Source organism: Ornithorhynchus anatinus, chromosome 11, assembly GCF_004115215.2.
Source record: "Ornithorhynchus anatinus isolate Pmale09 chromosome 11, mOrnAna1.pri.v4, whole genome shotgun sequence".
Lineage (NCBI taxonomy): Eukaryota > Metazoa > Chordata > Mammalia > Monotremata > Ornithorhynchidae > Ornithorhynchus > Ornithorhynchus anatinus.
Genome location: NC_041738.1, coordinates 40,444,031 through 40,456,414, shown reverse-complemented (window position 1 = coordinate 40,456,414; position 12,384 = coordinate 40,444,031). Strand labels below are relative to the sequence as shown.

At 41.8% G+C, this 12,384-nt stretch overlaps 1 protein-coding gene across 3 annotated transcripts in view; it reads left to right on the top strand.

Annotated features, from left to right (window-relative positions):
- The window catches only part of TANGO6 (transport and golgi organization 6 homolog), a 110,944-nt gene that overhangs the window by 58,695 nt on the left and 39,865 nt on the right, over nucleotides 1-12,384 (top strand). For 2 of the 3 annotated variants that reach the window (XM_007672519.4, XM_007672513.4), the window contains exon 15: nucleotides 7,648-7,788. In XM_007672519.4, the coding sequence (XP_007670709.2) occupies nucleotides 7,648-7,788 (141 nt within the window). Of the gene's footprint in view, nucleotides 1-7,647; nucleotides 7,789-12,384 lie in introns of those variants that run through there. The other variant, XM_007672527.4, reaches the window with a different exon arrangement.

Sequence of the window (12,384 nt, the reverse complement as noted above, 5' to 3'; positions counted from 1 at the left end):
ATGCTCTGGTCTTATCATGGAAAACTGAGAACAGAGTGTTTTATTTGACAGCTGTCTGTTTTACAGAGTAATGAACAAGGAAATTAAGTAAAAGGGCAAAAAGGCAACTTGACTTACTGGAAATTTTCCAGAAATTGAGAGCACTATGACTCAGATCTTGTTTCCTCAGGTATCAGTTGAAATCACTTTTCCCCTCATCTTTCCCTGCTTTGTTTTGGATCCTCACTCTGTGGTGAGATTGTTGATTAGGAGAGTAACTCATTTAAGGTGGTTATTGTCTGTCCAGCTCAGAAGTGAAAGTAGCTGCCATGTAACGTTTATGGCACTTGTGTGTCGACTGCCCCATAAATGGAATGCTTCGCTTTTCATAAAAGGATATTTAGTTACCACTGAAATAGTGAGAGCTGTGATTTGTCTCTTGACCGTGCAATCCCTAATCCTTAACTTTCAATGGATGTTTTTTGAGCCAGTCTCTCAGCTATAGTGTGATAAGGAGCTTAGCCCTGATTATAGTTTGGGACGGTAGCTAGTAGGATGGAATTCTTAAACAACCCACAGATTTGCTGTTATTGTAACTTAAGAATTGCGATGCAAATGCATTTTGAAAAGAGTTCACTGGTTGGGAGGAACTCCCGAGGAATCAAAATGTGCTTTTCTTCTTTAGAGTAAATATACTCATGGTGAAGCAGTAATGTTTAAAAAAAAAAAAAAAGAAAAAAGAAGCAGCTACCCATTACCACGTGGCATTGCCCAATTATGCCCCGTTCCTTTGAGTCAAATGCTCTCATAGTTTCCATATTGTTGCATTCATTAACTTCAGGAGGGACCTGTCCAGTGTACTTGGGCAGTCCTCCATTCAGCCAACTTCTAGGTATTTTGCTTAGTAGGAAGAAATATCAGCGAAAATGCTGCAGTGATACAACATTTATTTTAGCAACCCAGCACTTGAAAGAGAACAGATTTTCTCGTCTCATTTTCAGCCTCCATGTGCTGTTATTGGGCAGAGAATACAAGACTGACTTTCACAGAGTTGCCATTTATAGCCTACATCAAGTCCTTTGTCAGACCTCTGTAGCTATGATAGCCGTGGAAGCGTTCCTTTTCTCTTGACTCAGCTGCTCTTGTTTAATGAGGTACAGTTCACATAACAGTCTGTACAGGTGCAGCGCCAATTTAGGTGATAAAAACGACTTCTAGTGAGTAGTGAAATGAAAATCCTGTGGAATATTAATGGATTCATATTGAGCCGGGTACTAAGAATCAGAGGACCTGTCTTCTAATCTTGGGTCTGCCACTTGACTGCTGTTTGACCTCAGTTTCCTCACCTGTAAAATGGGGGTTAAATACCTGTTTCCCGCTCCTGTTTAGTCCATGAGCCCCATGTGGGACCGGGACTGTAGGCAACGTGATTATCATGCATCTACCCTAGCGATTAGCACAGAGTAAGCACTTAAATATCGTTTTATTACCATCATTATTAACATTATTATTTGGCTGCAGCATTTGGTCGAGAGGGAAAACGATGGTTTTTTTCTTTGGTTCCAAAGGTTTGGTAGCCTACTTTTTTCTGTGCTTTAAACCAGCCAGGCATACTCAATTTTAGTTGTGGTGGACTTTCTATTCACTGTTGCCCTTATTCATGGCAACCCCTTCAGTCTTCTCTTTTATAATTCGTTTCATCTTTATGGACATTTTGTCACCACCACAAGTTCTCAACAAAATAAAAACAGAGACCAGAGATCTGATTGGAAATACCCAACTGGATTCCATCTTCTCTGCAGCCACACATTTCTTGATGCAGATAAAGTCATCATTAATAATAATAATAATAATAATAATGTTGGTATTTGTTAAGCGCTTACTATGTGCAGAGCACTGTTCTAAGCGCTGGGGTAGACACAGGGGAATCAGGTTGTCCCACGTGGGGCTCACAGTCTTCATCCCCATTTTACAGATGAGGGAACTGAGGCACAGAGAAGTTAAGTGACTTGCCCACAATCACACAGCTGACAAGTGGCAGAGCTGGGATTCGAACTCATGAGCCCTGACTCCAAAGCCCGTGCTCCTTCCACTGCGCCACGCTGCTTCAGTGCCCATTACTGCCAGTGCCCATTTGAATTCCCTCCCTAGCCTGCAGGTGGACACACAAACCTTAGACAGGGAACAGGAGGACTCAGGCTTCCAAAAGCCACAAACTCCCTGACAGATGAAACAAAAATAGTAGATTACCCCAGGAATTCAGCACTCCAAGGAGCCAGGGCTCACCTTGTATCCCGTGTGGCTTCAAAAGAGTCCCAAACCCCAACCGGTGAGATAAGCAGGATTCATTTGTTTGCTATTCACATTCTGAGATTGGCAACATAACCCTTTCAAATGATGAGTGAAATGGAATTCAGGGACAATGTGGTCTCCCATAAGCTGCTGCTTTTTCATTTCTTTTACACTCAGTGTTCCCCTTGGAATCAGACTCGAGTCTGTGCTGAATATACTTTATCCATCCCCTGAACATATGCTATTCCATGGTACTCCATACTCCCCTGCCCATCTCAGGGTCTAGTTATCTAATGAGAAAAAGCTTTTGAACTACTGAATGTGAAACATTCCAGATTTGTCTGGGATAAGATTGGAGGAGGCTGCTCTTCCCATAAAAAAAAGACCTCTCTGGTCTGCACATTCTTAACCTGAAAGCTAAAAATCCCTTGATGTTTTAAACTCACTTTTCTGCCCTGCCTCCTTCTATTGGCTTGGATTAAAGCAAAGAAAACAAAAAACCTAATCATTTCTTTGTAAGCCATTTCGCACAAGCGTGGTCAATGATTTCTGTGTTAATCCATGCAGCCTCTATTATAGCATCTCTTATAGTAACTAAAGCTTTTATAGCAACTCTTATATTTTTCATTCTTGTGTTGTAAACTTAAGGTAACCTCTTTAAAAAGCCAGCACCCCTGGCCACTTAATAATCTCTGTGGAAAAGGGCTTGAACATCTAATTTGGCCAGTGCTTTAAAATTCCACGCCTGCATTCTTTACATTTAAATGATTTGTTTTTCCTTTGAAAGGGTGCAGCCCTTTACCAATCTCCAGATGATATATTGAACAGAATTCTGCAGAATCTCTGCTGAGAGCTATTTAGAAATGCATTTGGTACAGGTTTTCACTAGAGAAATTCTCCATATTGGAGAATCCTCTGCATTAACTGTAGAGAGTTTACAAAATCACACTTTACTCTCTCCTACCAGTAGGTTTGGGTCCCTATTGTTCACATTAGGAACATCAGTGAAGGTAAGAAAGGAAACCAGAGATTAGTTCAAATCTGCAAAGGGTTTAGGCCAGGTAACAACTGCCTCTAAAAATGACTTTCCTTGATGATTCAAAAGTTTCTTTTTGCAAATTTAGAGAGGAAATGAAGATGTGCTGCTTTTACTTCCAGTATTGTACACCTATACTATCTTGGGAAAGGTGTGGCCAAAAGGAAATGATCTCTCATTTTCTAAGGCTTTGATTTGACTGTTTCCTCTTTTCTATGGATTTTATTTTTTTTAGTTGATTAGGTAAAAGATCATTACTTGCTGTTTGTGGGTATTTTAAACTTGAACAGTAATCCTTCTTAAGGTGTTGTAGAAGGCATTTTTCCCCCCTAATGATTTAATTGAATTGTCATGTAAAGAAAAAGTTGAGCTTTTTAAATATATACAAATAATTCATGGAGCCACATAATTTTTTTTACCTGACCATTCTCCTCTCAGAGGAGATTGCTGATTTCTTTAATTTTCTTAGCTACCTCCCAAAGATGATGCCTAAATGAGAAGGCTAGTGACTATTTTCAAGACGGCAGTAATTGCTCCTTTAAAAAAAAATTAACCTCCGGTATCTTGTATCCATCCCATATCCTCTATCCTATGTCAGTTGAAGTCTTTGCTCCGTATAAGAGGAACACTGAGTCTTGTGGAATGGAGAAGTATTATGAATCACAAGCCTGCGGAACATTAACTTTTTCTCTTGCAAAACCTATAATTCAGCTTTTTCTTTCTCTGTTGGTTACAGCAGTAGCATTTCCTTCTTCCAGAAGTCATATTTTTGAGTTACAAAATCAGGTCCCATCTACAAACCCCCTTACACAAGTAGAACCAGCTTGCCAGTTGGTTTGATCTAATGGCCCCCATAATGGAAAATCTATTCAATTTTCTTCCACTCATGGCAGCAAAAAGTTTGAGTGTTAACTTCGACTTCATCTAGCCAATTGTTTAGCTAATTATGGGAGAGGTCCTTTCTGTCAAGGTTGTATTAAACGGGGAGGAGATGTTGGCCTCCAGCAAGTTACTGAAAGGAAAAGGACCAGGCCTCCTCTAGCACTTGAAATTTTGTCTTCTTCATGGAAAGGAAAATACATGAACAGATCAAGAATTTGCATCAGACAAGAGAAACCTCACTGTCCATCCTCTCAGGAGGTGGAAGGTAGTGTTTGAGGATAAAATGCAAAGCATTCCATTGCTGCAGGAGAATGTTTAGTTCTATTGCTGCCATTTCCTTCTCGAATCAATGGGCCTCAAGCTGTTTCTCTTCCTATTCAGAAAGTTCATATTTAATAGTGATATCACTGTATTTTTGACTAATGGAGTTTCCCTGATTCTCATGTTTTGCTCATTTTACTTTTGTTAACTACTGGCAATTTTGCTGTTCTACCTACTTTCATTATTTTAGCTTTTACACCAAATCCTGAAACTCATAGTTTTTCAGATGGGAAGCAGCGTGGCCTAGTGGTAGGAGCATGGGCTGGGAATCAGAGGACCTGGGTTCTAATCCCGGCTCCGCCACTTACCTGCTGTGTGACCTTGGTCAAGTCACTTAGCTTCTCCGTGCCTCTGTTCCGTCATCTGCACATTGGGGATTCAATACCTGTTCTCCCTCCTGTTTAGACTGTGAGCCCATGTGGGACCTGATGACCTTGTATCTGTCCCAGTGCTTAGTACAGTGCTTGACATGTAGTAAGCGCTTAACAGATATCACAGTTATTATTACAATCATTGTGATTATTTACTGCGATACAAGTGTCTGTCATGGGAGCCGGGGGAAAGTAAAGGTGGAAAACAACGATGCCCACAGCCACTTTGGGCTAGCTGGCCTGGGGAACTCCTCCCCTTTGGACCAGTTTCAGCCACCCATCGATGTGTCAGTGAAGGTGGATGAGCAGAGGAGGAGCGAAGGAGGAGATTCTAGATAATTTATAACCTCGGGGATTTCTTCCTTTACTGAAGTGGGGTAGGGGAGGAGGGGAGGAAGAAGACTAAGAGGATCACTGCAGTTCTGGGCAATCTGGCTGAATTGTATTTAGAAAAAATTTTAGCATTCAATTGTTTGTTTTTATTTTTCATCCCACTTGATTGTGAGTTACTTGAGAGCAAGAACTGTCCTTCAGTTTCCTGTGTAGATTCCCAAACACTTAGTAACATACTAAATACACTGTAGGCACTCGATAAATGTTACCGTTAATGATGATGGGATCATTTTGCATGTCTCTTCAGAGTCATTAATGTGTTGTGTTTCCCTGGAAACCCACGTGAACATAATTTGCCACTAAAGAAATTCTCCGGTTTCGAAAGGTAGAGACAGCGAGGTTCCTTGGTGTATATGGATCTCAAAGTATGAAAAGGCAGGATGTTTGCTGAACTTCCTCAGGAAATTAAGTGAAGCCAAAGCAGGCTATTGATTCACATTGCAAATAGGAAAATAAAAGGAGTACAAAGCCCTGCTTTCTCCATTTTTATCCAATCTGAGAATTTTCCCTTCTGATTAAATGGCAGGTGAGTGCCTGCAGTCTGCCCGCTAGAGAATAGGTGATTGCTCTGAGAAATCCAAGACAAAAGGACTTGAACCAGCAAATAGACAGCCGCTTAGCAACAGGGAAATAGCTAGTCCAGCCTGCTTTTTTAAAAATATATAAAAGCCACTTAAGATTATGGGAAACAGTAGAATAGCATTTTGTAATTGAAAGCCCTCTTAAGCTAGGTGTGGCAAATACAGAGCAGGGTGGAAGAGAGCAGCAAAAATGATTAAAGGATTGTGAAATTAGTTTTTCCTCAGAATCCTAAGTATTCACCGCTAGGAGAGAAAGATTGAGGAACAATATACCAGTCTTGGGAATACAAGAAAGGCTTTTTATTAGATAGTGGTGATCAGCTAGTTTTGATTTCCACTGAGGTTAGGGCAAGAGAGAATGCATTTGAATTGCAGCAGAAGAGAGTTAGGAAGTTAGGAAGTCAGAGAGTAGGCATTTCCTGCTCAAGGTTTGTGAGAGACTAGGCTCCATTGCTAAGGGAAGTTACAGAGGTTCCTCTGTAGAATTTATAAATTGCATAGGGTAGGGTGGATTATCATCTTTCAAGATGGTTTAGGTGCAGCCCAGAATCCCTCAATAAACTCTTCCCGGAAAAAAGACAAGGGAGCTGTGTATATATAGTAATAATAACTGTGGTATTTGTTAAGCACTTACTTTGTGCCAAGCACTGTACTAAGCCTGGGGGTTGATGCAAGTGCGTCGGGGGGACACCGTCCCTGTTCCAAATGGGGCTCACAGTCTAAGTAGGAGGAAGAACAGGTATTGAACCCCCATTTAAAGATGAGGAAACTGAGGCTCAGAGAAGTGAAGTGACAAGCCCATGGTCACACAGCAGGCATGTGGCAGAGTTGGAATTAGTACCCAGGTCCTCTGACTCCCAGACCCATGCTCTTTCCACAGTGGGTGACTATCTGGTGGCCCTGCCAAATTGCCCCAGGTCCCACACCCCACTTAGGATGATCGTAGGAGCGGGTACGTGGAGAGGATCTACCAACCCTAAGAAATGGCATTAAAGCTAGTTGTTTTATCTTCAAGTCTTTTGTGAGGTAATGGGCTAGTGACCGTTTCTGATGCGTCAGCAGCTGGCACTTCTCCTGGCTTGGGGAAAATCCATGAAGATAAAAGTATAAAAGGCTGAGGGCCAGAGTGGAATGAAGAGCAGAGAACTGGATAAAATTAGCTAGCAACCCAAGGATTGCTTACTGCACTTAAGTGGGTTTCTTTGGATTCTGTCCACTTGTTTAGGTGGCTATAAACAATATGGCCACATAGCAGAGATTGTGCAGAGCACATAAGAAAATGCTGTTTTCCTTTCAGGTCTCCACATTTCCACTTTCTTTTCCCTCCTATTGGTACTTTATTTTATATCTATCTCCATTAAACCGCTGACTCCTTGAAGGCTGGTATCGTGTCTTTTTCCTCTGTTGTACTCTTGCAGTCGCTTAGTACAGACGTTCAATAAATATTTTCGACAGATTGAGTCACCGTAGATAGGAAGCAGCCTAGTGGAAAGAGCGCAGGCCTGAGAATCAGGTGACCTGGTTTCAAAGCCCAATTTGTCCACTTGCCTGCTGTGTGACCTTGGGCAAGAAACTGAACTTCTGTGCCTCATTTTCCCCATCTGTAAAAATAGGAATTAAGTTCCTGTTCTCACTCCTTTAGATAGTGAGCCCCATTTAGGATAGGGACTCTGTCTGCTCTGATTTTCTTGTACTTACTCCAGCGCTTAAATCCGTGACACACAGTAAGCTCTTGATAAATACGACAGTTATCGTTATTATTTGGAATAATCTCTTTTTTCTTTAACACTAGGTGTTGCTGTGCTGTCAGATGTATATCCTGAAAAAATTCTGCCTTGCCTTCTGTCACAGTATGAGAACACTGACAAGAAATGCACACTGGAAATGAGGATAAAAGTTGGGGAAACATTGATGCGAATTGTGAGGTCACTAGGTGAGTTTACTCTTTTCTTCTGTTCCTTGCAGGGAAGTAGTACATTAATTTTGGTAATAATTGGAACTAGATCCATATCCTTGTCCATCTACATGAGATGTTTTATGGTTGGGGTTGACGCGAGCCCTTCACCTCATTGAAGCAGGGAGGCCTAGCAGAAAGACCACAGGCCTTGGAGTCAGAGAACCTGGAACTAGTCCTGGCTCTGCCACTTGCTTATGGTATGACCTTGGGCAAGTCACTTCTCTGCCTCAGCTTCTTTATCTCTTAAGGGCTGTGCTTTGCACATAGTAAGCGCTTAACAAATGCCATCATTATTAAATGGGGCTTCAATATCTGTTCTCCTATTCAGACTGTGAGCCCTAGGTGGGACAAGGCTGTGTCCCACCTGATTATCTCGTATCTACCCCAGTGCCTGGCACATAGTAAGTGCTTAACAAATACCACAAGTATTATTATTATTAGTAGTAGTAGTAGTATATTGCATAATTGATGTGAAGATGGCCCCTTAGAAGAGATAGGCAGTAACAGCTCCCACTTCTTGTACTTCAGTGGGTAAATTATTTCTCCCTTTGGTGTATTGGAGGTTCCCTAAAACTCTCTTGCAGATTGTTTGGTGAGGGTGGGGCTCGAGCACTTTAGAAATAGCCACGACCATTAGAGAGAAGACCGTTAGGAGGTAGAAGTTGTTTCTTCTAACATGTGAGCTCTTTTCTCCTTTGGCCAGCAGCAGTTTTCTTTTCAAGTCCCCGCGCCTACTTCAAATGGAGAGAAGATTTTTAATAAGGGAGAAAAATAATTGTTGATGCTATTTAATACAGTGTAACCACAAAGGACTAGAAAGTGTGAGGATATACTGCTTTAAAAGCATTTAGACGAGCTAATGAAATGAGACTGTTGATTTCGTACTTTCCCGTTACATTTACTTTATATTGACTATTAGGGTTAATTATTTCAAACCAAAGACACATATCAGGGTGTCACATCACAGCTGAGCAGGAGACTGTCGAGAAAATAAAATAAGCCTCGGGTGCCTTTAGGTTTGGTCAGAATAAACTGCAAGTCCAGTCCATTTTAATCTATATCGAATTAACGTTCTGGGGACCAAGTAACAAAGGCAGTTTTCCCAGCTACCCCAGTGGTAATTGTGTACCTTGCTGTTCACCTTTAAGCCAGACCAGAGCCAGCAATTATTAAGCCTGTTTTTATTCTAAAATGATGACATTTCTTATCTTCACTATAGCAAAACTTGTTTGTTTACAGAAGGCAAAATTAGAAGCATGATCTCAACATCAATTTGAGTAATTGATCTGTCAGCTGGATTAAAACTTGTATATTTTCCTGCATACCAGTACAGTACAGAGGAAAATTATGGACAGGAAAGAACTTTTAAATCATTTTGAAATTTTCTCACTTCACTAAAAATGCTTATAATAATGTTGGTATTTGTTAAGTGCTTACTATGTGCAGAGCACTGTTCTAAGCACTGGGGTAGACACAAGGGAATCAGGTTGTCCCACGTGGGGCTCACAGTCTTAATCCCCATTTTACAGATGAGGTAATTGAGGCACAGAGAAGTTAAGTGACTTGCCCACAGTCACACAGCTGACAAGTGGCAGAGCTGGGATTCGAACCTATGACCTCTGACTCCAAAGCCCATGCTCTTTTCACTGAGCCATGCTGCTGGCTCCCCCTTTCTCTCCCCACCCCTACACACGATTTCCCTCCTTTCCTCTACTTCCTCTGCCCCTGCATCTTGTTTTTGTATTTTTTTAGTGACCAGTGTCTTTGATCTAAGGAAGATAATGCAGTAACCTCTCAACCTCCTATCCCTAGAACTACTCAGTGAACCAGAAATAATTGCATGAGGATTAAGGAAAGAACTTGCCACCCTCGCAGAGAACAGGCCACATTTACCATTCTCCCTGCTTCTGCTTGCCTGGGTTCTAAATTTGGATCCCAACTCGATCAAACCAATGAGCCATTCCCAGAGGACTGAACCCGGAAACCTTTCTTACAATGGTGTGAACATTGAGGATTAAGTATTACATACTAAAACGCTTACCTCTTGTTTGTGTGGGCCATTGAAGCCAGCAGAGCGCACTCATGGATCTCCAAAGAACTTTGTTTTCCTCCGTAACCTCTCAGAAAGGGTGGGGTGGGTGATTTGACCAGTGAGAAGAAGCCGAGGATCTTGGATTGGGTTACTTACTGTCTGGGTTGTGAGGGACCTTGAATACAAGAGGAAACTGTAATTACCATCATTTCCCAAACAGTCTCCTGGTATTTCATGTGAATCCTATCAGTTCTAGAAGTATTAATCCTTCTGTGGCCTCCTCTTCAAAGCAAGAAGCTGTAAACACAGCCCTGGCTTAACTGTTGACTTTTAATTCAAACTACCAACGCCAGGTGCAGTATGAGTGATGTGGCTGGTCTGTTTTGCAGTGATATCCAGTTCCCACCAGTATTTTCAGGCCATTGGTGTGATGGATTCCTAGTAGTCCCCACATTTTAATGATTTCTCCATCACCCCATCTGTCTGAACCCCTCGTTCTCCGCACTTGATTCATAAGGTTGTGTGAAAAGATCTGTAACAGTCGATATCTTTTCTCATCGGCATCATTTCTTGTAGCCTTGACTCCCTCGCTTGAAGTTGGCAGACACTATTCCAGTCCAACTTTTTTCTCGATGGGAGACTCTTAGCATCATCCCATCTGATTACTTTTAGATGGCCTAATGCAGATATTGAGAAATAAAACCGCTGTAGCTGTTCTAATTATTAAAAAGAGCCCTAACCCACATCACACTTTATGCTGAAGTTATCATGGGAGGTGTTTGTTTTATCTCTACGTAGTGATAGTATTTATTGAGTGCCCACTGGGTGTAGATTACAGTACTAGCCCTTGGGGAAGTACTGAATTAAAGAGATCTATTCCATGCTCCGTAGGAACTTAAGCTTTTACACGGGAGACAAACATAAATATATTTACAGCTAGAGTGGTCAAAATAAATAATTGAATGCACATCTATGCATGTGTCCTGAGGATGTGTAAATAAATTCAGAAATGCTAGAGTTGGCTGGTGGAATAAGATAATAATGTTAGTATTTGTTAAGCGCTTACTAGGTGCAGAGCACTGTTCTAAGCACTGGGGTAGATACAGGGTAATCAGGTTGTCCCACGTGAGGCTCACAGTTAATCCCCATTTTACAGATGAGCTGAGGCCCAGAGAAGTTAAGTGACTTGCCCACAGTCACACAGCTGACACGTGGCAGAGCGGGGATTCGAACCCATGACCTCTGACTTCAAAGCCCATGCTCTTTCCACTGAACCACGCTGCTTCTCAAGATGCTGGGAGATTAATTGGGAAAGGCTTATTGGAAGAGGTGGGATTTCAGGAAGGTTTTGAATGTAGAGAGAGCTATAGTTTGCCTGTTGAGATCAGAAACAGTGGCCTAGTGGAAAGAGCCCGGGCCTGAGAGTCAAAGGATCTGGGTTCAAATTCTGGCTCCGCCACTTGCCTGCTGTGAGACCTCAGTCAAGTCACTTAACTTCTCTGTGCCCGTTTTCTCAGCTGTAAAATGGGTTTCACTATCTGTTCTCCCTACAACTTAGACTGTAAGGCCCAAGTGGGCCAAGGACTGTATCTGACCTGATTAACTTGTATGTACCCCAGTGCTTAGTACAGTGCTTGGCACATAGGAAGTGCTTTACAGATATCACAGTTGTTGTTCTTATTGTTATTATTATTATTATTTGGGGAGGGAGGAAGTTCCAACCTGGAGAAACAGCACGAGTGGGATGGAAGTGGGAAAGTCAAGAGTAAGATTCCTCTAAAAGGACATCCCATTTTATTTACCGTTCTAATGCCTGTGATTAGTCAGGTAGACAGCAACAGCACCTTTATTCATTCATTTAATCGTATTTAGTGAGTGCTTACTATGTGCGGCACACTAAGCAGCATGACTCAGTAGAAAGAGCCCGGGCTTAGGAGTCAGAGGTCACAGGTTTGAATCCCGGCTTTGCCACTTGTCAGCTGTGACTGTGGGCAAATCACCTCACTTCTCTGTGCCTCAGTTCCCTCATCTGTAAAATGGGGATGAAGACTGTGAGCCTCAAGTGGGGACAACCTGATGACCCTGTATCTCCCCCAGCACTTAGAACAGTGCTCTGCACATAGTAAGTGCTTAACAAATATCAACATTATTATTATTATTATTACTAAATGCTTGGGAGAGAACAATACAACAGAAACAGCATATATATATTCTCTGCCCGTAATGACCTTACAGTCTAGGTTATAGAATGGGGAGGGAGATGCTAAAAAAAATTTGGAGGTGTGTTTAGAGAGTAATAGAAGATCAGGGAATCCATTGACACCACCAATGCAAGCCAAGAACGTCTAAGATTCTTGCACCTTCTGAAACGGGGTTATGCTAACAAAACCAAACTTCACAACTTTATGAAACAGAATTTACATTTTCAGAGGAATCTTTTTTGTAACAAGGAGTTTGGCCTCTACCATGCGAGATGTCTGCGTGACATCATCTAACATACCTGTGCTGGGTAGGAACAATCCCAAATCAAGTGAATAAGT